The 26,338-nt window shown below is 48.7% G+C and overlaps 1 protein-coding gene across 4 annotated transcripts in view; it reads left to right on the forward strand.

Annotated features, from left to right (window-relative positions):
• Positions 1-26,338, forward strand: part of EVL (Enah/Vasp-like) — a 122,405-nt gene that overhangs the window by 55,602 nt on the left and 40,465 nt on the right. For 3 of the 4 annotated variants that reach the window (XM_053927549.2, XM_053927546.1, XM_053927550.2), the window contains exon 2: positions 20,333-20,501. In XM_053927549.2, the coding sequence (XP_053783524.1) occupies positions 20,333-20,501 (169 nt within the window). Of the gene's footprint in view, positions 1-5,619; positions 5,762-20,332; positions 20,502-26,338 lie in introns of those variants that run through there. The other variant, XM_053927547.1, reaches the window with a different exon arrangement.

The following is a 26,338-nucleotide window of genomic DNA, read 5'->3' on the forward strand; positions in this document are numbered from 1 at the left end:
TGTGAACGTACCAAATACTGCTGAATTGCCAGTATAGCCCCAGGAAGTCTTTTTTTTTTTTAATTTAGATTTTACTTATTTATTTTTTAAGAGAGAGAGGAAGGGAAGGAGAAAGAGAGGGAGAAACATCAATATGTGGTTGCTTCTCACGTGCCCCAACTGGGGACCTGGCCCACAACCCAGGCATGTGCCCTGGCTGAGAATTGAACCAGCAACCCTTTGGTTCACAGGCCAGCGCTCAATCCACTGAGCCACACCAGCCAGGGCACCTCAGGAGGTCTTGATGTGTCCCAGTTCAAATGCTACTGTGCTATTAATGTAATAGTAATGACCTATTAAATGGGTTAAAAGCAATTCTGTGATACCAGCTGGGTGTACTACAATTTAACTCAATTTCAACATTATCTATCTGGAGATAACATCAGATTCCACAGATTTAGGGCTCAGCCCCCTATAACTGACTGCTCCCCCACCCAACCCTGCACTTCAGATGCCAATTACAAGTCCAGGTTGTTACCTGTGCTTCTTACTAACTGGCTATAAACGGAGGTTAACGTGACCTTTTTACTGGGTTTGATTAGTTTGCTAGAGTGGCTTGCAGAACTCACTAGATTGTTTTATTGCAGAGGATGTTGAAGGACACCAATGAATAGCCAGATGAAAAGATAGAAAAGGCGAGGTCTGGAAGTGTCCTAAGCACAGGAGTTTCTGTCCTCGTGTTTGGGGTACACCACCCTCCCAGCACCGGGTTGCATTCTGGTTCACTGGCAGGGAAGCTCTCCATACCCCGCCCTTTGAGATCTTATCCAGGCCTCATTATGTAGGTGTGAGTAAGTAAATCATGGGCCATTGGTGACTGAGCTGAATCTCCAGCCCTTCTCTCCCACAAGGTTGGGGGTAGGGGCTGGAGCTGAAAGTTCCAGTTCTCTAAAAACCAGCGCCCATCCTTAGATATTAACATAAACACTGGGTGGTTGAAGGGGGCTTGTTAGGAATGACAAAAGACACCTACTCACTTTTATCACTCTGAAGCTATTTCAGGAAGTAAGGACAAGAGACCAAATTATAACAAGTTATGCTCACATTGCTCTTGTGCTTTGGAAATTCCAAGGGTTTTAGGAGCTGTGACCCAGAAACAGACAAAGACCAAATACATATTTTTTATTATATGTTACAGGCTGCTTCATTTGTTGTCCTCTCTTCGATCTTTCTTTTATAGTGCGTGCACTCATCAGAGTTGTTATGATTTTCCCTTGTGAGTCCATCATTACCTCCTTGGAACGCTCAGTTGCCTTGGGTAGCATGAGTTTGGTCAGGAGCTTCTTTGGGTTGGAGGTTTCCCAAGGCAGAGTGCCCTGGCATTGCGGACTCAGCTCAACCATTCCTTTCCCTAAATGCTGAGATTTGAAACCCAAGGCCATATGTGTACCCTCTCTATGCCACTAGTAATTCACTTGAGTGGTCTTTCACACAGAATAGTTTAACAAACATTCTGAACACTCACCATGTACCACGAGTGGTGTTGGGCACGACTGGTTATAAAAGATGAGTAAAACATGGTAGCCTCTACCTGAAGGACAATGATCTGTGACAACTAAATTGATAATGTTGTAAAATACAGAAATAACACAGCAGTAGGAATAATTTTCTCCATCTTGGGGGTTCAGTAAACACTTCATTGAAGAGGTGATGTGTATATTGGGTCTTGAAGGGCAAACCCAAGTTTGGCTGCAGTTGGTCATGCAGCTTTTTGCTACTAGGTTTTCATAATGTGTCAGTGATGGTAACAAATTCTATGTAGCCATTTCTCCTTCCCCTTTTTCTTCACTCCTGAGACACAAGGACATTCTCGTGAAAGTTTTCTGTATGTGTTTCTTAACAACCCTTTTATGCTCAAACATCCCACCAGGAAAGGAGAGAAGAGAGCTTAGTCTGTTTACAGAAAAGAAAACTAAGATCCACAAAAGTAAAACGAATTTCCCAAGACACACAGCAAGTCTTTTAAGTAGCTCTCCTAAGTCGAGTGTCTTTTAGTGTAACTCCCTGATTGATTTTCTCCCATTCTGCTTTCCATTGGGATCTAGACACATGGAAAACACCTCTTTCAATTCAAGTCAATATAGTTGTCATTTACTGAGCATTTACTACGTTCAAGATACAGAGCCAAATGCCTTCCCATTTGATTTCCCGTGTGAGATTTGGTGCCCTTCCCTTTCATTTATTCATTCATTCATACATTCATTCATGTGATCAACAGTTACCCTGTATCAACTGTACAGTATAGTAGGTGCTGAGCTCAGTTGATAGTAACACATTATAAGGTACTGCCTTAAACAAGACATTTCTTAACTATCTCACTAAATTGCTCTTTAAGTGTCAGTAGCTCCTGTCCTACTTTTCCAACGATTTCTATTTCCCAGCAACTGATTTAGGAATCGGTGCTGTACCTGCAGTCCATAGTTACTACTATAGCCAGTCCTTCCGTTGGACAGATGCGGAACCCTGGGTTGAGAGCGGGGAAGGGAATGCCCAGGGACATAAGAGTGTGGCCTAGACTCTATGTGGTAACACCTGGGCCAGAAATCTTTCCACATTTCTTGCTTTTTCTCATAACGCTACTCAAGTGCCTTACGAAAGCTAGTGACAGAGTTAAAAGAATGCCCCCTCAAAGCTCACTCGTACCTGTTTCCTACTTGTGAAAGCACGCAAAGGAAGCAGTGACATGGGTGGGGGGCAGAGGAAATGTGGGACGAAAGTGAAAGGCACGTTCTCACAGTGAGGATGTTTACACTCAGGGTAACATCTTCAGGAAACCCTCAGAAAATGAAAAAGAATGCCGTTTGTCCCTTTAATAATCACACGCTACTGCTTCTGTCCATGACAGAGCAATGGTAATGGACTTGCTCTCCTGCCAACAGAACTGTGAAAGTGAAAAAAGTATGCAGAGCACCTCAATATACAAAAGATACTGAAGCTCACACAAACTCACATGAAATACTAAATTCTTGCTGTTCCAGGCATTGAGCAGGCAGCACAAGACTCTGAGCCTTGAGTAAAGAAATACACTTCATAAGTCCCATAGTGGTTTTCTGGCTTTCTGCAGGAAACAGACGTCTAGAGAAGATGAAAGAGTACCGGAAAGGATAAATATATGGCTACATATAAAATAATTTTTATAATTCAGTACATATTTCTGTACCCGTACATATGATCATTTAAAACAAAAGTATATGACGTTGGCTCTGGTTGGTGTAGCTCAGTGGACTGAGCACATGCCTGTGAAGCAAAGGGTCGCTGGTTCGATTCCCAGTCGGGACACACACCTGGGTTGCAGGCCAGGTCCCCAGTAAGGGCGGGCGTGAGAAGCAACCATGCGTTGATGTTTCTCTCCCTCTCTTTCTCCCTCCCTTCCCTTCTCTAAAAATAAGTAAATAAAATCTTTAGAAAAGAAAGTATATGACATTGTATTGTGAACATGTAATATACATGACTACTATACCATAAAAGATGGGGGTGGGTTTATGCAGTTGTAAAGTTTTTACATTTTATGTGAAATGATACAATATTATTTCTAAGTATGCTATACAAAGTTAAGAATGCATATTATAATGCCTAGAAACACCTCTAAAAATAATACAAAGATACATAGCTGAAAAGCCAATAGTGAAATTAAAATAGAATTCTAAAAGGTATTTAGTTCACTCAGAAGAATGTAAGAAAGGAGGAAACCAAAAACAGATGAGACAGAAAACAAATAGCAAAATGGTAGACTAATAGCCAACCATATCAATAAATTAAATGGATTAAATACTCCAATTAAACAATAGAGATTCTCAGACTGGATGAAAATGCAAGGCTAACTACAAGAGACACTTTCAATGCAAAGATACAGGCGGGTTGAGGATAAAAGGATGTGTGGTAGGCAGAGTAATACTTCCAGAAGCTGGAAAGGGCAAGGAAATTATTCTCTAGAGCCTTCAGAAGGAAACGTAGCGCTCCAACACCTGAGACCTGTGTTAGACTTTTAAAAACTAAGATAATCAATTTGAGTTGTTACAAGCTATAAGTCTGTGGTAATTTGCTACAGCAGCGGTGGAAAACCAGTACAAGATGAGAAAAGATACACTTGGCAAGTAGCATAAAAAAGCTCAAGTGGCTACATTAATATCAGATAAGGTCAACTTAAAGACGAAGAGTGCTACCGGTAATAGAGGGACATTTCATACTGGTGAAAGGGTCAATTCATCAGGAAGATATAATAGTCGTAAAAATATATGTACCTAACACGAGCTTCAAAATACATGAAATTAAAATGGACAGAATTAAAGAAACAAATAGACAAATCCACAGTTGGAGATCTTTTTAAACCTTTCTCTCAGCGGTGGATAGAACAATTAGAAACAAACAAATCACCCACAGCAAACCGGTTCGAGTGGAGAAGACCTGGGTGGCACTAGCTTGCCCTAACTGACGTGTTTGGGGCGCTGCACCTCATTCCAGAATGCGCCTTCTTCCCTTCCTTGTTGGGTGGTACATTCCACAAGATAGACTGCGTGCCGAGCCATGGAGCAGGTCTCCATAAATTTTAAAGGACTGAAATCATACCAGGAAAAGCAAAAGAAGAAATTACACTGTATTCTTTGACCACAGTAGAATTAAATTAAAAATAAATAATAGTAACAGATGTAGGAAAACACCAAATATTTGGAAATTAAGTAAAATCTAAATATAGATAAAAGAAGAAGTCACAGGAAAAACAGAAAATACTTTGAACTAAAAGAAAATGAAAATCATAATACGTCGAAATTTGTGGTTTGCACCTTATGCAGTGCTGGAAAGGAAATGTGTGTCTTTGAAAGCCCTTTAAGATACATCTTCAACATTCAAAGTGGTCTCAACTCTGTCGTTTAGGACTGGTCTTCCTTCTGTACTGTGCTCTGTTCGGATGTTTTTTCTATCTGTAGCAATATTTTGAAGCATCGGTTTGCTTACATGTCAGTCTCTTCCTTTCTAGCTAGAAGCCATTTTAGGACGACTGCTGCATGCTTCTCCGTGTTTGTCTCAGTGTCTAGCGCAGTGTGGGACTCTGGGCCCTCGGGGAAATTGTGAGTGAAAGACTGGGAACGAATGGGTCCTGTCTTCATTTTACACTCGAGGAAACCGAAGCCCCAGGGTCACTTACTGACAAAGCCAGGCTTCCAGGATTCCTCAAACACGTCCCTTTCGGGCCGTGAGTTGTTAGCTAAAACATCATCATGTAGTTTTCTCTGCAAGATGAGTGAGGATGCTGCTGAGGTCTTGGAGCTTTTCACAAAGGCCTCCAGGAGGCCACGGCGCTGACTCCCGCCTGCTGCGACGGCCGGGGGAAAGCGCAGGCCTGGACCCTTCAAACGGCAGCACCACAGCCCGGTCCCACTGTGGCCTCTGCCCTCACCCTCACAGGAAGTGCCTGGAAGCCTGCGGGCGAAGCCTTGGGGGGTTCAGGCCCTGCAGGGGCTCTTGGCTGCCCATGCTGGTGGGGCTGTGCCCTGGGAGCCTCTTGTTCCTCCATTTTCTACCTAGGTTTCAGTTTCCAGCTGGGGTTTGTTTCCCCTTTGTCTCTGGTTCAGCTTCCTTTTCCTGTTTGGTTTTAAGTAGAGTCTAAAAGGCAAGTTGCTGCCTCCTGAGGGTCTGTGGTCCTTGCATCAGCGCAGCCTGGTGCAAGTGCAGGACTCACCTCTCCGGCTTCCCTGTGCTAAAGCCTTTCAGCCATGGCCATGCTGTGAGTACCGGGACCAAAACGGGGGCAGAAGGGTGTCAAGAGGAAACCTAGAATCGGGACGGTGTAGAGTCAGAGGGGCCATAGAAATGACCCAGATCCCCTGTTGTACAACAGGGAGGTCAGGGACCAGAGCAGAGGGCAAAGGACTTGCCCAAGGTCACACACGAGGGTGTTGACAGCCCGCTCACTCTGCACCTGCCGGTCTGTCCATTATCCAGGTCTGTCCATTATCCAGGCCCGTGTCTCTCGATGCTTATGACCTTTAGTGGCTTCTGTGTCGAAAGCACTCTGGAGTCAAAGGTCTGCCTCGGACTGTAAATGGGGCTCTGATCTAGCTAAGAGGGTCGTGGTTTGGCTCGTGTGCCGTGGGTGGGTCCTGGCTCTTCTCTCCAGAACAGCCTGCAGGCGCTCAGCTTGTTGCATCTGGATACTGAGCAAACAGGGAGGAACTGAGGTTCCTTTTATAATGGAAGCTTCACGGACTGTGAAAACAGTCCTGACTCCGGCTTGAGAGACTGGGACTGAGTCACCGGGACTGGTGCTCTTTAGCAGTGTGAGCAGCAGCTGGTCCGGGTCCATCTGCACGTCTGGCTGTGCGTGGTCTTCCCGAAGACCTGACGTTCCCCTGGCCTCCGACTCCGTGCAAGATGGTGGTGATAGGACAGTTTTACCCTCTGGGATTTGGGGCATTTACTGGATTAACTCATTACAGCTTTGTATCTCAGCATAAAATTGTAGTTTCTCACCTTAAAAAGTACTTCATAGTGTCCAAAGTGCGGCTTTTTCCAGTTTTTCAATTTGGTTCTTTTAACCCTGTTGGATAGGTGAGAAAGGTGTTATCATTCTGGTTTTGTGGATGAGGAAGCCCAACCTGTACCCTTGCTCAGGGTCACATGGCTGCTTGAGAAAGGACTGGAACTAGAACCAACCAGAATGGCCTTACCCAGGGTTTTTTCCAGGACACTGCAGAGCTCTCTAGAAGCTTTGTGCAGTGAGTTATTAAAATTGACAGGAAGTGGAATTGCTCGATGTTCCTGGTCAGCCAAAGGGGAGCACTGGAGGGGACTGGGGTGCAGAGCTCTCAGCCAGACTGTCAGATTGCTTCTTCAGCCCCAGACTCTTAACAGGGCCAGGGACGTATGCTGGCCAGTTTTTTGTCATTTTAGTTATTTGCCTTTAGCTTTAAAGAATTTGTGGGTGTAGCTGTGGAGAACAGAAAACTTCCCATTTCAAAGGCATGCTAACTTCCAGGGTGGGTAGGGACCAAGTCACTTTCGGTTGTGTCAGCTGCTGACTGCAGAGAACAGGGTCAGAAGTCAGTGGGGCGGAACCAGTATGATTTTTTTAAGGCCTTTCTAAATTGTATTGTAGAAACCTGGGAGGTTCCCATCTTGAGAGGACCTCAGACACCATCAGCAGTAGATTGTCCACGTTAGGCATCTCACCCTCCACTCTAACCAAATCCACTTTGATCTTAAGTACTCCTCAGTATATCTCTGAGGGACCAAAGTTGCATTGTTCTTAGTGATGGAACTACCTAGCTAGTCCAGCTGTGAGGCACGCAGGTCAGGAGATTGAGGCCCAGAGTCGGGCAAGACAGCTTTGTGAATGAATTAGTGGCCCCACCAATCCGAAGTCCTGGTTTTCTGTGCCCTTCCCTCACGGGGGGCTGACTGCACTCTCGCGACAGGCCCAGCGACAGGGGGACCCCAGCACCACAGCTACAAAAACTTGACACTTTTGTTTCCTGCAGACAGAATGGGATGTGATGTCTAGGTCCTTAGTCACTGGGGTGCCTGTGCTGGGGACACAAACTGCCTCCGCATGTGAAAACGTGCCTCCCAGACTCAGCCCTGGCCATTCACCAGCCAGGCACCATTTTCTGAGCACTGTGTACCGGGCACTGGGGTTCCCTTGATCACACAACGCCCAGCATGTGCCCATGGGCGTTACTGCATCGACCCAGAAGGTAGCCAGCATTGCTTTCGTTCTTCCCGTTGCACAGTGAGAAGCCAAGGCGAGGAAGGGGATGGGGTAACTGGACGGGCAACAGTCTCGGGTGCTCTCCTGACTGCAGGGGCTTTGCTCCTGTGCCCTCACACGTGGGGTCAGAGCGGGCCTCTGTTCAGCAGTCGGTGGGGGAGACAGAGCTCTCAGCAATGGGGAACATGCGTCGCAGGAGCCACACAGTGCAGACAGTAGTGAGTGTAGAAGGCGACAAGACTTGAGAAGCTGGGGCTGTCAGGAAAGACTTGCTGGTGAGGGTGGGATCTCAGGGAAACGCTGAAGGATAGGATGATTTTTCAAAGGAACTGAGGGCATCCTAGTCAGTGTCACCCAGGGGCTGCTCTAGGAGACAGGGATACAGAGGTGAACAAGACAGGAGGTCTTGTCCTGAAATAGTAGTGAGGGCAGGTAGGGAGGGGGAACAGTCAAGCAACCAGAAATAGAAACAAAACAAAATCAGCATGGTAGAGAATGGCTGAGCCACTGCCTAGCCAGGGTTTATTGTGTGTTTAGAAGTGAAGTTTAGCTTCGGCCTCTTGAAGGAGCTTGTCCCAATTTGCAGAGTCAAGGTTAGGATCAATCTTCAGTGCTCCCGGTTTTCTGCAGTCTCTGATCTCACAGTGTTGATGCCGTGAGACACAGAGAGACCTCCCTTCCCTGGCCTCCTGTAGCACCCCTGTGTCTCTGTCAATCGCCACCTCCCCTCCCTGCCTAGAGCTCTTCCAGGGCAGGACACAGTGCTTCTCATTTCTGCCTGTCCCTGAGTTGAGTAACTGCTCTGCACTCACTCAGATGTCTGTTGGACACAGCCGAATCGCCATGCTGATAAACAGGGATGCTCGCTGGGGCCCAGCCAGGTCTGGTTCTCAGGCTGTTAATCACCCTCAGAGAGGAACTGCCCCAGTCCTTGGCCCAGCCAGCTCTTCACAGCTGTCCCAAGGCTGTGTTGAAACCCATTCCACTCCCACAAGTGGCCAAAGCCACAGACTCTGGGGACACAGTCATATACTGGAATTGGTAATAGCAGGCTCATGTCCACGTGGCCTGTCAGATGGCTCCCCAAGGCCAGCGCTGTACCGGAGGCCTTGAAAGAAACTCGAGTGTGGGAAGTGACGGGAGACGAGTTCTATCTGAGACTACCAGACTCCCAACAGTTGGCGGAGTGTTTTCACCAGATGCCAGTAGACCTCCCAGAGAGGTGGGGACCGGCTGTCCAAGCATCTGGGACAGTGGCAGCGCAGTGGAGAAAAGGCACACGTCTTGATTGCACGTGATACAGCAGTCCGACCCTCCCAACCAATGGCGGGGGGCGGGGGGGGGGAGGGTCTGGCTTTACCACGGAATTTATTCTTCATTTACCAGGAGCCTTTCTTTCACTCTAACGCTCGCAAGAATGGGGCGAACGGGCTTAAACGTCGCTGTTCGAGTTCCTGCATGTTGATGTGTGCAGACCTCGCTCACTGTTTCCATCGCTGCAATGCAGCAGTTCTCCCCGTGTGGTCAGGAGGCCTGCCCTTTCAGGGGCCTGCGAGTCAAAACTCTATTTATAACGACACTGAGACAGTATTTGCCCTTTTCACTCTTATCTCATGGGTGCACCCTGGAATTTTTCAGAGGCTACATGACATGTTGACATTGTCACTGCGGAAAAAAATGAAATGTGTGCTTGTGTTATAAAACATTCTCAGCTTTAATTTTGAATGCGGTAAACATGGACAGACGTGACGGACGCACACAGGAGCTGATGGCATCTTCATTTTTGTGGGCATGCAGCGGTCCTCAGAAGCGCTCTGCGGACCGCTGCTGTGAGCGCTCAGTGATGCGCCTGCACTACAGAAAGCACGTTCTTGAGGTTGGCTCCCACGGCGGGGGGCGGGGAGGGCTCTGGGACGTGAGAAGAGGATGTAGGGCCCTTCTGTCGAACTAAACCACACTGTGAGGCAACATCACATGTCCCAGATGGAGTGGGGGCATCAGAGGGACCTTCTCACAGGCATAAAGTACTTCAGAGTAAACATTCTATGTTTAGAGCATGACGTTAAACCTGTCTCAAGCCTCTTGCCATTAAGGGGCCGGTGGGGGGGGGGGTCACCCTGTGGATGATTCACAAGTTGCCGAGGAGAAATGTACCTTTCCATTGGAGAGACCTGGCGATTGCGCCCTTAACCCGCCGTGCCTCTCCAAGGGAAGGCAGCTAGCACTAGGTGCTGCCTGACGGGATATGACAGAGTGAGTCCCCACTGTCACTTGTGTCCGTTCTCGCTGTTTACTCTGAATTCAGTCACAGGGAGACAATCCAGAATGGGGACAGCCTGCAAGATGATTGGCCTAAACTCGTCACACACAAAACTCAGTATCAACAACAAACAAAAAAAATGGCCCAACATTCTGGCTTTAAATAGAGTAAGTACATAACCCAAATGTAATGTGTGAGTGGATCCTGGATCCACAAAAATTAAAACATTTTAGGGGAAATTGGATGAATTATTAACTTCCTTAGGTGCAATATTGGAATTTAAGCTAAATATTAGAATGTCATTATTTTAAAGAATGCAGGCTGAACACCTTAGGAGTGAAGTATGATATCTACAACTCACTTTCAAATGGTTCTGAAAAAAGGGACATTAAAAGCGATGTCACATGCAGTAAAAATTCTTTACTAAGTGCAGCAGAAAAACCCTATTGCACAGCGGGAAGTAAGACCTATAATCTAGGCCCTTCGTGTATTGGCCCCAGGACATTGGGAGACCTACCCTTATCCAGGCCTGTTCCCTCCATCCAGAAAAATTACTTCCAAATAGTCCCCAGCTCTGACAAGGCTGTGACTCCCGGTCTCTGTTTCTGTCACTGGATTGGGACCTGGTGATGACATCCATGGTGTAGGTCTTTACATTCCCCGGGAATGAGCCTTGAGGAGACGGGAGGCCCAGGGGATGGCCGAGGGGGCTGCGCTCTCCAGGCGGAGCCTTTGCTGACACTGCTGCCTCTGCCGGAAATGGTCCCCTCCCTCAGTCAGGATGCAGCATGCCCTTCCCTGTACGCACAGTACTTGGCACACGCCTTTTATTCAAGAGAAGGTTGAGTTTTGTATGAGTGCTGGGCACGGGAATAATATATTTGGTATGTAGTTGGTACTCAGTAAATGGAATGTTGTCTTGGTTTATTTTTTAAACAAATGCAGGAAGAGAGAAAACAGGAGTGGCCATATCTCAGGTGAGTCTCATCTCTCCTGACCCCAAAGAATTCTTGAAAGCTGAGAAATGTGACACCTGGCAAAACTAGGCAAACTCAAAAGCAAGCATTTGTTCCGAGATACAGTACTTGTGGAGAGTTCCCTAGGTCGCAGTTGCTGAGGCCACAGAGATGAACAGTATTTTTAAAACAAACCCAAAACACACTGCCTTGTGGAGGGAGAGAAAACCAGCGGCCTTCAATACAGTGGCAGGCACAGTGACGGCATGAGGAGAAGTTAAGCAGAGCCTTTTCAGCGGGGTGGAAACCTGTCCCAGGAGGTGACAGGCACACGAGGAGAGGCTCGAGGGGAGTCCAGGGGAGTCCGTGCACGGGGCAGGGCGGAGTCCCGGCATGGGAGATGTCCCTCCGGTGCACAGGACGCTGCAGCCCCGGCACCACAGCTCCACGAATGGGCTCCAGAGATGCTTCAGGCTGCCGCCTCCTGAAGTCTCACCTCACACAGATTTGCTGTAATTGAGCCAGCACTTCGCTTGTTCACGGTGGCAGCCTGGGCGCTAATCGTGGTCAGTTAACTGCACTCTGCGTCCCTCAGTCTTATTTGAGCTCCAACGGACTTAAAAACTGATCAAGAAAGATCGCCCCTCATTGTACACAGCCGGATGCTGCCTTCCCTGGGGCCCTGTGGGCAGCAGATGAAGGCCTGGCAGAGCTCGGACTCTGACCCAGGGCTCCTTCCCTTCCCCACGCTGACCCAGTAACTGTCTCCTGTGCCTCTGGTCCCTGTCCCCCTAGGGGAACAGTGGTCAGAGAGGGGCAAGAACCAAGCTGGCGCCGTCACAAGAGAAGTTTTGAAAGGGAGCTAAGAGGACAAGATTGAGGGCAAGCCTTGTCACCGTGAGTAGAATGGGCGAGAGGGCCTGAGCTCTGGCCTGGGACCTGGGGAGATGGCATGACAGGCTGAGGGAGCTTGTGAGTGGAGGGGACACTGAGGGAGTGAGGCCTCCAGAGAAAGGAGGAGGAAGGCGGTGTCCCGCCCATTGGTGTCTCCCTGCCTGGGCCACTGGACAAGCCACTTAACGTGAAGTGGGGGAAGGGTAGCCACTACCTCACAGTGGTGGTTTTGAGCAAAGGGCAGGACCAGGCCGCTGCTCCCTGCTGCTTCCAGCGTTGGTCCTGGGAGGCCAGCGCGAGCTCACCCTGCGCTGGGGCCCCAGACAGGTGTCCAGAGCCTGCGCTCTTGCTGCTGGCTTCTGCAGTTCTAGCCTGCTTCTCGAGTTCACTTTCGTGGTTTGTATGTTGAAAGTAAATAAGTCAGGACTTCACAGACTACACCGGAGCCTGGCTCTGTTTCGCTTGCCTTTGAGAACATTTATTTATAGTCACTTCTCTCTGGCCTCCCACTGTTCCCTCTCTCACATGCTCGTTCTGTCGGCAGCTGCCAGACCGTACCTCTTAAGGTGGCGGCACCCAGGAGGGTACAGAGGGGGGCCTGATGATCAGGGGTGGGCCTGCCCTCAAGAGGCTCACAGTCTCAGGAAGAAGATAAGCTCTAAATAGCTACCACGAAGGCTGGAGACTGACCAGAGGCACACAGGGCCTTGGCGCGGGGCCAGGGGCAGACACACACCAGTTAGGCGCACAGACAAGACCAGCTGGATACTGGGAATCTTTATCTAGAGAAATACTTGTTTTATTAGCTTGTTTTACAAGTGAGAATTCCTGCCCCAAAACTCTGTACTTTTTCTACAATAGCACTGTCATGTACCCTTTTTGTAACTGTTTTTCCTGATAGATTGTAGTGTCCTTAAGGGCAGAGATATATCATGTTCATTCCCAGAGCCTAGCATAGTGCTTTCCTCTTGGTAGTTATTGAGTGAATGGCAATGAAGAGACATGTTTTCCGAAGGCAGGGACACTTGACCTGAGCTTTGCGAGATGGCGAGATGGAAACCTATGGACATAGGCAGGAGAGAGCATATTAGGCAGAGGGAACATCTTTAATTTGTTGAGTAACACCAGAAAGTCATTGTAATTGGCCCACGTGTCAGGAGGATGCTTTTGCTGGCAGGCTCAGCCCTGGTACCGAACTGCTGGTTGGGCTGTGTATTAGATACAAATAAAGAAACTGAGGAGCAGAGAAGTGAACTGATTTGTCTGCGACCATATAGCTAGTAAGTGGCCGAGCTCCCAGTGAGAGGAAAGGTGCCATCAAATTTGCATTGTCTAAAGGTCTTCTAGTGACGAGGGTCAAAGACGAGTTGGGGGAGATGAGACTTGAACCCAGCGGCAGGAAGAACAACAGCCAGAGGCCGAGTGTGGGGGTCCGGATGAGAAATGGCAAGGGCTAGGACAGGACAACCAGGAGGGAGAGGAAGGAGCCGACCCAAGTGCGCCCTAGGGAACAACCAGTTGACAGTTAGCCATAGAGGGTGATGTAGAAAGAGGTGGCTTTCTCGTGGCAGACTGGGGAGAGGGGGTAGGGAATGGTGAAGAGCGCTTTCTGGTTCTGGCATGTTGAGTTGTGAGGTCTCTGAGGTACAGCCAGGTGGAAGCTTCCCGCTGTTGGAAGTGGGGTTCCACGGCTTAGAGGAAAGGTCACGATCGGAGTCATCCCGTGGGACTCGACAACATATTGGTGGTCATGTGACCTGCCCCATGGCTGAAAGAGCTCATGGAAAGATTTGAAATTTAGTGTTTCTCAAGTTTACTTCATGGACCACTTCCACCAGAATCAGCAGGAATATGTGTTAAAATACGGTGACTGAGGCCTCGCCTGAGACTGACTGAATTAGAATGTCCCAAAGAGGGGGCTGAGGGTTTGCACTTTAATAAACCGCTCACCTGGTCCTTACGACGCAGACGGTTGGAGAGCCACGGGCAGTGGGTGCAAAGAGAAGGGAGTCTAAGTAGCTCCCGTTGGGGGACACAGAGATTTAAGGTGGCTTTAAAGTGTGTTTTGGAGCACAGACTCATTGAGGACACGGTCAAATCCCACTTGAGAAAAAGCTTTTATAAATAATTTCCAGGGATTCTTAACACTCTTTAAGCCCTTCCATGGACCCCTGATGCAGGCAGTGAGCTGACTAAAACCTGTGAAGGAGACTGAAAAGGAATCACCAGAGAGAGAAATGGAGAACCAGCAGAGTAGCGAGACTGGGAGTTGAGTAGGAGAGATTTGCAGAAATGAGGAAATAGGCGGCAGTATTGGATTCAATAAGAGAGACCAGATGATTTGAGAACTGAAAAGCACCCATTGGAATTGGAAAGTGGCAAGTCCGTGATCTGGTCTGGAGCTAAGTGTATATTAGAGACAGAAGCCAAGTGCCAGTGGGGACCTGGAGAGTAAGCGAGTGGTGAGGACGTGGAGGAAGCAAGTGGGCAGGCAGCCAGTGGGGGGAAAGAGACATCTGGGATTGGGAGTGGGGGACAGCTCACAACAGCAACTCACAATCAGAGGGTATTTGTGAGGTGCTTAACCTCGTGGCAGTTACTGTGGTGAGGGATCGGGGGGCTCCCAGCAGTCCCCCAGTAGTCCCACCCTAGTTACCTGGGGACTACCCTGGTTTTGCCACTGAATGTCCTACCTCCCAGGAAATCCCTCCGTCCCAGGCAGACCCCAGGGTCCCAGTCCTGCTGGGAGGCAGGATCAGACAGAGTGGTGGGTTGTTCCATCTGATGGGAGCCACAAGTCAGGACACGGGGCAGAGTGGGGCGAGGGCCAGCGCTGGGGAGAGACCATGAGGCATGGATCCAGTAGGGCACAGGTGGCAAACACAAGGCCCTCGGGCCAAATCCGGCCCGGCACCTTGTTTCTACCTGGCGGCAGCGCCGAGCTCCTTGCCCCTAGTTAAGGATTAGTTACATTTATACAGTCCTAAAATTACATTCAGCTCTTTGAAGGCAACTGTGAGTCTGATGTGACCCCCAGTGAAAATGAGTTTGACACCCCTGCAGTAGGGGATCCAGGCAACAGAGAATGTGGTTCCCAGGCTGGCCCTCCAGAGGAGCAGAGGAGGGCGGTCCGAATCCCCTGCACTTGCCTGAGCAGCCTGCCCGTCTCTCTCTCCATGCCCGAACCAGCCGGAGCCAAGATGCCCCTTCAGAGGCAGCAGCTGCCTCACTTTGCACAGTAGGCCCACCCTGAGAGTTGCGGTTTCCTGACTCTCTGATCCCAGGCCTGCTAAGGCAGAGAGAATGCTGATAGTAATCTGTACCAGATGCGTTTGTTTGGCAGCTGCTCTCTGGGGGAATACATGGAGTAGGGTTTTGAAAGGCATGTCTCCATGGGCACACAATCATAAACGTACTTCACAGTTACAGAGTCATTTCTTCAGCAAGCAGTCGTTAGGGTCTACAACATACAAGTCCTGGGTTTACTAGGGGAAAACAAGAGTCCCTGCCTTCCAGGAGCTCACAGTCTAGTGGGGCAGACAGGTACGCGTGCAGGTACCGAGAAGCAGGGCACACCAGTAGGTTCTTTGATGAGAGTAGAAGTGAGCATGGGGCTGGAGGAGCCCCTGTCTTATCTCACAGGCCTGGGGGCTGCATTTCTCCCAAGCCCAGCCCCAGTACCTGTTTTCCAGCAGCCTCTGTGATTAGCCCCGCTCCTCTCTGCCCGCTTTTGGCTTTACCCCCTTCTGCCCTGACTTACGAACCTACACTCTGTTCTTCCAGTTTTTGTAGTAAGTGCCTGGAGAAGCCCCAAAAGGTATTTGTAGGGTGGAAGGGATTCCAAGATGACTGTACACAGGAAAGAGCATCTGTGTCAGCCTGTGACACATTCAGAGACTCCTTCCTGGTTATGTGGGGAGTGGGGGAGCCAGAGACTGACGCCAGTGGGGCCTGGCACCTGCGCTTTTCCAGAAGGGTTAGACCAGGGCAGAGACTCAGACTGACTTTCCACAGATGAGGAAACTGCTCAGCAGCCTGTTAGGCCCCTGGGTGCGGGGCAGGGGGTAGGGGGGGAGTCCATCGATCTGGCAGTTCCCCACCAGGAGAGCGTACCAAACTGAGTATTTTGACCAATTTTCCCCACTTGTCATGAGAATCAACTCCAGCTCTTCCCGGAAGCCCCCCATGGCCCCGTGGTCCTCTGAGCCAGGCGGGCAGGAGTGTTGAGGCCCTGTCTGCACCGGCGCACGTGGTGTGGGGCCTCCTGTGGGGAGGACACGGGGATAGACTTCCTAAGGTTAGTAAAGGAATTTTGTATGCTCATGTTAAAAAAAAATAGTTCAGTCATTCAAAGAATAATATTTTAAAAAATAAAATACTTGCGTATCAAACTTGCTTTCGTCAACTGACACATGATTTAGACAGATGAAGCTTCTGCAGCCTTTGGATATGTGTGTGGTCCAGTTTGTGTCTCACCCAAGCGAGCGTGCTGAGAAAACAGCTGGCTGCTCAGAGCGGAGCGGCCGTGTCGAAGCTGGATAACAGTCAAGATGTTATTAAAAGCAAAACAAAACCCCAAAGGGATAATAAACAAGTCGAGTCTGAAGTAGAATAAATGAGTGTTTTCCTGCACTTAGGTTTTGTCGGTGGGAATAAAATAAGCAGAGGTAGATGAGCACTATTCATTCACATGGGGTAAAAAGAAAAACAAAACAAGTTTTTTTGGTTAACCACAAGTTCAATTTGAACCTAAAGTGTTAAAAACAACAGCAGAAAAAGGAACCTGCGGCTGTAATTACAATAAGAAGAATAGTTATTGGTGTTTGAATACCTATTGGAGGCAAGCACCCCTAAAAGGTGTGTGGGGGTGCAAGATGCCCCAGGTCCATGTGCAGTTCTCCGCAGAGCACCTGGCCCTGCCTCCCACCGTGGCTGCCGGCTCCCCCACCCCCAGGATCCCACATCCCCTTCCTGAATTCGCCTGCGTTGAAAGCTCTTCATCTCTAGGCACTCAGCATTTTCTTCAGAAAGCCTCCCCTGGACCCCCACCCCTCCAGGCCGAGTAAGGTGTGCAGTCATGTGCCTCGTTTCCGAGCAGCTGTGAGCTCGCTGAGGGCGGCGACTGCCACCCTCACCTCTGCATCCCTAAATGTTTTTCGCTTACCGGCGTCTGAGTTTATCAGACTGAGATGCGATGATCGTATCTAGTCATAGGACCCGGACACTAAGAAAATGTGACAAACTGGGACTCACTGGAGGAGAGTGATGGGAGGGCAAGGGGGCTTGTAGCTTTGTCGTGTGAATAAAAGATAGAAGAATCGAGATGTCCCTTTAGCTGTACACTGGGCTGTCATAGGCTATCCAGAACACCTCAGTGACTGGAGGGCAGGGAGTGGGATGTCACAGAACCGGAGGGATTGCCTAACAACTGAACCATTTCACAACAAAGCGGGCTGCTTTGGAGGGTAGTAAGTTCCTCTCGCTGGCAGTTTTCATTCGGGGCTGCTTAGAAAGCATGGAGCGTTGGACCTGAGAGTGGATTAGGCCATCTCAAGGGCTCTCTCCAGCTCTGAGATTTGACTGTGAGCATTTGTCAGGCACCTGTTCTGTGCCAGATTCTAGGGTCACAGCAGAGAATGCGGCAGACATGCCCCTGCCCTTGGGGAGCCTGCACTACAGCAAGGTGTTTCGTTTTGGGTCTTCCAAGAAGCAGACACCAAGACCCCGCAGGCTTCAGTGGAGGATGGAGGGAGCAGGAGTCTGTGCAGGGTGGGCTTCAGGCCAGGGTGCAGGGCTGACGTCTGTGAACGGCAAGAGGGCAGGAAGAAGGACTGAGCAGGGGGCATCTCAGACCACAGCACACAGGCTTATGAGGAGGCTGAGCCAGGGTTTCCCCATCGAAGAGTCCTGTGTCGGGCAGGAGTGGTCAGCCCCGGTGACCCTGCCCTGTCCAGTCATTGGCAGAGAGCGACCTGGAGAAAACTAGCTTCTGTGCAGATGTGGTGGCCATCCAGAGACATGGCAGCTGGGACTATAGGTCACCTCTGCTCCATGACAGGCTCTCTTACAGATCTGAAAGCCCCACTTCCAAGGCCGCCACCCAGGGATTCAAGAGAGCAGTGCCTTGCCACACAGCACCTTCCTGGGCTTCTGTGGGCACAGGCCAGCAAGGGCTAGAGCTGGGGTTTCAGCTCATATGCCTCTGACTTTAATCCCAGGCTGTATCACAGGCTCTTTCCCAGCCCAGGGCAGTGTCTGGAGCACACACCTGCTTGCCCAGCATCACTTAGAAGCTGAGTGTATCGGTGGCAGTAGGTGACACAGCTTAGCCCAGAGATTCATCTCTGGTCAGTTTGTATTGGAATGAAACTATGAGTTAAACTAAGGTCTGTTTGATTCTGGGTACAGTTTCGTTTCTACCAGACTTCATGAGGACAGGGCCCAAAAGACTTTTAGCAAGAAAGGCAACTCTCCTGAGCATATTCTCTTAAAAGACTTAAAAGACATGTGGTTTCAGCCTCCAGAAGGCAGAGAAAGCAGACAGTGTTGATTTCTTTTTTCCTCCCTGCCAGTAATAGTATGGCTCTCTTCTGAGAAGACCCACGTCTCTTTTGCTCGTCACCGATTTACCCTTAAATATATAGTGAACTGTGGGAAAAACAGTGCAGCACAATTGCACCCCCAAAAAGCCATTAAGATTTACTTCTGATACATCTGTCCACAGACATAGCCCTCAGCACAAGGCTTGGACACCTGATGACAAGCGTACCCCAGACTCCAAAAGCCCAGAGCAGAGCTGGGGGTCAGCAGCAAGTCTGAGGCCCAGTGTACGCTCCCCAAGTGGGTGTGATCCCCAGCGCTGACACGTGAAGTCACTGCCGGACAACCGTGGAATGTGCAGAGGGACTCGTGGGAAGTGAAATGAGGGGACACGTGTGGAAAGGCTCGTACGCGCACTGTCCACTGAGTTCTGGTTGATGATAACCTGTACACTGGACCCTTCGCCGCCCAAGCCTCTGGGGAGCAGAGCTGGGTCCCGAGGGGCTCAGCCTCTGGGACATGTAGCTGAGTTGAGGTTTCCAAGTCACTGAGGGCCCATCTCCTAAAAGCCACTCATTTGCCACCCAGTACCCACTGGGGCTGGGGAGTGGGATCTTTTTAGAATATTTTGTTTTCCCTGCCTTAAATATGGTAAGGTGAGCATAATGTGACTTCTCTGACAGCTTGGTCTATTGTTATGACAATCCATTATGGTACATACTTTTACTTCTACTAAATTAATTGGGCCAAAATTGCTGGGCTTTAACCTTTGTTTCTAATTCTGATTGCTGTGTTTGTGTGGCCTCTCTTTCTGATGGCGGTCACTGCTTGCTGTTGTCAGTGTGGCTGCCTCTAACAACGACGTCTTTCTGTTTTAATTGGGGCGTGCAGATGTGCTGAAGACTGAGACAGTAAGCGTTCAGGACAGCTAGGCTTCTGTGTGAGTGAAGAAGCTGGTGGGCTCCTTCCCTGATCTTCGTGATGACTGTTTCCTCTCTCCAGGGGCTTCTTTTGCTTTTCCCTGGTTTTGTTATGTTCTGAGCAGATGAAGTTGGTTATTAATAAATGTCTTCAGCAAAGTAGGGGGCAGCCATCTATTTATTTGGATTTGTACGGCTCTGTTCTTTAGAAGAACACCCGATGTTTTGTTGTCTGTGTAGCTTGTACGAGAGTACCCTCTCATCGTATCATAAATTGAGCGTTTTGTTGGATGTTGTGAAGAATATTGTCTATGTCATGCCCTAGAATCATACAGAACTGGTTGGAAATCCCAAATTTAATCACTGAATACCTATGTGAATTTGTATAAATCGTTCCAAGTCTCTAAGCCACTATTTTCCACCTACGAAACGGGGCGACAGTGGCTACTTCCTAAGTCATGAGGCTTCCATGCTTTAACACACTGCCTGATTTAATGCAGGGCCTACAATGTGGTAGACAGTTGGCCAGGTGTAATTGTAATTCCTTTCACATTCAAGCACCTTTTCCCCTAAAAGGAAAGCTGTATTTTCCAAGCCATCAAAAATTTTGGCACAGAGCCCTGGCTGGTATGGCTCAGCGGATTGAGTGCCGGCCTGCAAACAGAAGGGTCGCTGGTTCAATTCCCAGTCAGGGCACACGCCTGGATTGTGGGCCAGGTCCCCAGTGGGGGCTCTCAAGAGGCAACCACACATTGATGTTTCTCTCCCTCTCTTCTCCTCCCTTCCCCTCTGTCTTCAAAAAAAATTTTTTTGGCACAGAAAACTCCACTCCCCGTGGTCTTTGGACAGTGAAGACTCATCACCTCACAGCAGCCCTTCCATAGACAGTTAAAAGCTCTGGCAGTTAGAAAGTTTCTTTGCGTCAAAGAGCAGTTAGCCTCTGATTTCAGAAAAGGGCAAAGCCGGCTTCCAGCCCTTGTGCCTGATGCTGACACTTGAATTTTCTCTTGCTCTGCAGCGAACAGAGTATCTGCCAAGCCCGGGCTTCCGTGATGGTCTACGATGACACCAGCAAGAAATGGGGACCAATCAAACCCGGCCAGCAGGGGTTCAGCCGGGTCAACATCTACCACAACACTGCCAGCAGCACCTTCCGGGTCGTCGGAGTCAAGCTGCAGGACCAGCAGGTGAGTGCTAGCATCACCGATAATACACCTGAGCCTGTGCCCAGACACACACAGAGGCGTAGTGAAAAGAGGTAAAAAAGAAATAAGGTCGAGATTGAAGTCAGAAGATCTGGGTTCAAATTCTGACGCCAGCCCTGGCCGGGTACCTCGGTTGGGTGGCACATCATCCCTATATCCCAAGGTCGCAGGTTTGATCTCCAGTCGGGGCACATGCACGAATCAACCACATAAATGCATGAATAGGTGGCACAACAAACTGATCTCGATCTCGACCTCTCTGTCTCTCTCTCTCAAACCAATAAATTTAAAAAAAATTTTTAATTTGCTTCTAATTTAATTTTAATTCACGTTTTTTGTTTTTTGATATAGTCTTTATTTTGCTTTTCCATTCCCATTTAGTTCCCTAAGAAAAGTTTTCATTGATTCTGACTCTAGTCTCACACACCAGGGTATGAGGCCTTAAACTGACTGTCTTTTCTGAACGCCGTTTTTCACATCTGTGTCATACAGCAGTCCACACTCCGCCTACCTCATTGCGTTACTGTCACGTTAGAATAAAACAGTAGGTGGGAGACAGCTTTGAAAAAACACATTGCACAAATATGTTAGTTTTGTTTTATGCCTACATATCTGTGAGCAACATGACAGTGAAGGTTTTTGGTTTATCAGCCCCCTCAGTGTTACTTTGGAAGGAATATAGGTGGTTTGAAAGGATCCAGGAGCATTTCTCTCCCAGATAGTACATCCTGGACCAATCAGATGAGATAGCTTGTGAGTGTACCTCCGCTCAGACGGGGCGGAGAGTGCCTATGTCAGGAACAGTCATCGCACGTAACTAAGACAGAGTAGCCCAGTGTGCTGTGGACCAAAACAGCGACGTGGAGAAAGGGTTTGTGTGGCCTGACCACAGCGACTTGGGTTTGTACTTCACTGTTCTCCCTCCGGTTCTCTTCATAGAGATCGAAAAGGACATTTTTAGCAGTGAAATCAACAGATCTATAGTTTCGGCATTTGTGGAGAACTCTACCTAAATAGCATCTCTGACATCCTTTGTTGGTCAAGCCGTGGCTAAGTTGAGCAGCAGGTTAGCTGCTCTTTGCAAGAATCTGCATGTTAGCAACTAGAAAAGAGAGAACAGAAACTTAAGAGTCTATTTTTAGTGGGTTGCTAGTTGAATGTGTTTCTGGTTTGGCCAAATTAAGATTCAGATTCTTGTGGCTAAAAGAGACATCCCCACTTCAGAGCTCTTGATTAAAGGTAGTCTGTCTAACCTGGGACACTTGGTACCTTCAGAAGCATCCCTTTCCCTCATTGATGAGCCTTACTGATAGGAAGGTGTCTCTACAAACCTTCTAGAAGCTCTTTCCTATTCTTCCAATTCAGTGGTTCTAGTTCTGCCTTTTCAAGGCACTTGGCACCATACACTGAGGGATATATAGCACCCTTGGTCCCAATTATGGTGACAACCAAAACATCTTACACGTTTTTATAACATCCATGGGTGGGGACTGGCATGGCATACCACCCTAGGACCCCACGCCTTTGACATAGGTCCGTTACCTAGTGCAATTTCTGAATCACAGTGGGTGCTCCTTAAGTGCTTGCTTTTCTTATGACCAGTTTTCCATTCTCTTCATGCCTCTTGGTGGCCCTCCAGGGCCCACCAGGAAGATCGCACAGTGTGCTGGAAAGGGCACAGGACTGGAGAACAGGATTCCTGCAAACCAGCGTGCATCCTGGTCTCAGGAGCCACCTGCAGAGGAAAGCACATGTGGGGGCTCGTGGAGGAAGAGAACTTTGCCCGTGCAGGGAGGCTCTGGCAGAATTCTCCCGCGATCTCCTGGATAAATTCAGACAGGCTGTGCGGACCCTAACTTGGAGCTCTGGAGTGTGACACGGGGGTTACTAACACTGCCTTCCACCGGAACTGCATGTTCAAGACATGGTTCTCAGGGTGTGGTTGAGACTCTCCCCGAATGAATGGGGCGTGTTTGCCAGGGACATAAAAGAGTTTCTTAGTAAACCATTAGTGAAAGTGGTGGGAAACCTAGTTCACAATAACTTGTATGGACCTCAGGAGAAAAGACTAGTTTTCACAGGTCTTTTTCACAGTCAGTATGGATTACAAGGTCAAACATTTTGAGGGAGGCGGAGATTCCTGGTATTATGGCCAAATAGGGGTATCTTCCCTGCTTAATGTCTTTATATTGTATGGAGCGCCTTTCCTGTCTGAGTAACCCCATGGGGATAATGGTGCCAGAATTATCACCAAGCTGTAGCAGCTATAGTTATTTTCAGCTATTTTAACGCTTATTTTCCCTTTAACTTTTATGTTCTGATTCTGTCTGTCTGTCACCTTACTCGAAGTTTAGTCCACTCTCCCCAGGCCTGTAGGATTTCTACTGAGAAATCTGATAATAGTATGATGGGGTTTCCTTTGGAGGTTACTGTCCTTTTTTCCCTGGCTGCCTTGAGAATTCTTTCTTTATCATTAACTTCTGACAATTTATAATGTGTTTTGGAGAAGGTCTTTTTGTGTTGAGATAATTAGGTGTTCTGTTAGCATCTCATACTCAAATATCCAGTCCCTTCCCTAGGTTTGGGAAGTTCTCATCAAGTATTGCTTTGAATAGGCTGCCTGTTCCCATCTGCGTCTCTTCTCCCTCTGGGATCGCCATGCTATGTGGCTTTTCTTAATGGGGCCGGATCATTCTCATGGAGTTCTTTCATTTTTTAACTCTTAGTTCTCTCTCTCTTCCACCTGAATCATTTCTAGATTTTCACCTTCGAGCTCATGAATTTTCTTTTCCATCTGGTCTGCTCTGTTTCCAGTGCTCTCTAATGCATTCTTCGTCTCATATATTGAGTTCGTCAGTTCCAGAATTTCTGTTTGATTCTTTCTTTTAAAGCTTTGGTCTCTTTGGTAAAGTACTGCTTTTCATTAATTTTATTCCCAAGCTCATTGAACTGCCTGTCCGAGTTTTCTTGTACCTCATTGAGTTTCTTCATTACTGCGATCTTGAATTCTCTGTCATTTACATCTCAGTCTTCCATGACTTTGAGATTGGTTTCTAGAGACTTGTCATTTTCTGTACGTTTGAGATAGTGTACTCTTCTTGTTTAGATACCATTTTAATCTTAACAATTTCGTAGATTACTAGAGGTCTTTCTTTTATTTTCCAATAGAGCAAATTTTTGTTTTCTCTTACCCTGCTCCTTGGCCTCCTGGGTCACTGTGGGGGGGGGTGTTGGTGCCGTGGAAATTGACTCCTGGGTGACCAAGGTGGTGAGTGTCCCCTCTATGCCCAGGTTGCCTCAGTCTCGGGGCACCACCATCACGCCGGGTGTGGGGGGAGCCAGGTTCTCCAGCAGCAGCACTGACTCCTGTTCCTAATGGGCCGACGGCCCCAGGAGCCGCCGTGCTACTGGGTGCGTCTCCGCCACTGCTCCCGGGTCAGGGAGAGGGAGCTGGCCTCAGGGGCACCAGCGCTGCTTCTGCCCCTCTCACTCTCCATCAAGTGTAGCATGGGGGCTGCACCCCAACCCCTCCACTGCCACTGCGTTAGCTGGGGCCTTGGCAGCCACTGAACTACATCCGCAGACACTGCCCCTGCCCTTCCTTCTGCCCCACATCCCCTGCATGTTCCTGTATGTCCACCTTCAGATGTACTGATGCATGGATCCCTCAGGTATGCTTGCGTGTTGAGCAGATAAACCGTTGTTGGATTATAAATGTCCAACTTGTAAATTTAAGGGGAAATACAAAGGGTTCTTCTCACTCCTCCATGATGCTGATGTCAGCGGGGAGTGTAAATTGACAGAGCCTCTCTGAAAAATGATGAGGCAGACCGTTCCAAAACGCAGCGCGTACCTGCGTCCACCGAAAGACGTGTACGAAAATGTTCATACTTCTATTCATAACAGCCAGCACCTGGAAACTACACAAACGTCTGTTGACAGGAGAATGGATTGGTCGTTTGCGGTAAATCAAAAGATGGAATATTATGTAACTAACAATCTAAACGAATTAAATACTTATAAATGCAATGACATGGGCGAATCACATAGACATTATGTTGAGTGAAAAGAACAAGAGTATGCACCATAAGAATCCATTTTTATGTAGTGCAGGAATACGCAGGATCTGCCTTTTGACCCAGCAATCCCACTTCTGGGAGTATGTCCAAAGGAAACCAAAACACTGATTGGAAGAACGTAAGCACCCCCGTGTTCATTGCAGCATTACTTACGATTGCCAAGATAGAAACAGCCCAAGTGTCCATCAGTAGATGAGTAGATAAAACAACCATGGGATATTTACACAATGTAATACTTCTCAGCCATAAAAGAGAAGAAAAGTTTACCCTTTGCAACAGTATGGATGGACCTGGAGAACATGGTGCTAAGTGAAATAAGCCAGTCGGAGAGAGACAAACACCATGTGATTTCACTCATATGTGGAATCTAAAGAACAGACTGAACTAAGGAGCAAAATAGAGACAGACCCATAGAGGGCAGGATGACAGATAAGGGGTGGGGGGTAAGGGGTGGGAGGATTAAGCAAAAAGGAAAAAGAGCTCATGGACATGGACAACAGTGTGGTAATTTTGGGGGGTGGGTATAAGGGGACTAAATGGTAATGGGGGAAAAATTAAAAAAAGAAAACTCAAAAAAAAATAGGCAAAAGTAACTGACAGTGATGGTAGTCAGAAACGTGGTCATCTCTGGGGAGGAGTGTTGGGGGAGAGGTATTTAATGAGGCCAACCTACTCCCCCAAGGGGACTTGCAGTAATGCACTCAGAGTAAACACAGGAATGGAACCCATGAGTACACAGAAAGATTTTAACTGTCAGCCCACTTTGTTCACTGGATTCCCCCCTCTCTCTTCACACAGGATAACCCAGACCCACCTTCCACGTGTCTAGGGTACAGAGAAAAGCTATTCTAGATAGTATCCATATTGCTGTCCTCTGGCCTTACTTTATCCGACAGCACAGCAGCATGCAGAGGAAAGGAGAGCAGTCATCAGAATTACCGTCACAGGGTCCCAGCCCGCTAGCAGGGTGTCTTGGCCACATCCCTTTGCATTCTGAATTCCTTCCTGACTGAGGGGCACAGTGGACAGTTATCTGCAACTTCAGATCACAAACCGTGGAGCTGCAAAGCCAGGGAGCTCTGAGAAACCATCTTGTACGTCTCCTGAAGCAACGCTCTTGCCACGGAGGCACAGAGAGCCCACCATCCAGACTCCACGTGCGGCTTCCGTCAGGGGGACTTCCTGTTCCTCACTGACGCTCCCTCACAGCCGGCTCTGTGCCAGCGGCTGAGTTGGGTGCTTTCACATGCAGAGCTTAGTCCTCACGACGTGCTGAACGGCAGGCCACACCACAGCCACATCCCATTGTTCCCCCTTTACAGATAAGAAAACAGACGGCTGAGTTCCATGATCTCAGATCATGTGACTGGGCAGAGGGGACCCGGAGGGCTGCAAAATAATGGCTCCAGGCCCCCACGCCCTCAGTGAGCCCCACTTGCTAAAGAATTCTGTTACATCCCGCAGGAGCGAAATTCAGGGGCCTGGCGGGCCTGGCGTGGAGTCCCGCCTGCTTGTGAGCACCCAGATGTCTGGATGCTGTCTGGTTTGCTCAGTGGCTCTCCCTGCTGGGCCTGGTGTTCATCCTGGCAGTCCGTTGATATTTCTTGATTAACGATAAAGATATTAATGATGCCAACCTGCCGTGACTGGCGGGTTCCATTCCAGTGCCATAGCAGTTCCAGTGACACATGACTGAGCACCTGGCCGGTGGCTCTCAGTTTCAGATCTTGGAGACAAGCA

Source organism: Desmodus rotundus, chromosome 7 (genome assembly GCF_022682495.2).
Source record: "Desmodus rotundus isolate HL8 chromosome 7, HLdesRot8A.1, whole genome shotgun sequence".
Lineage (NCBI taxonomy): Eukaryota > Metazoa > Chordata > Mammalia > Chiroptera > Phyllostomidae > Desmodus > Desmodus rotundus.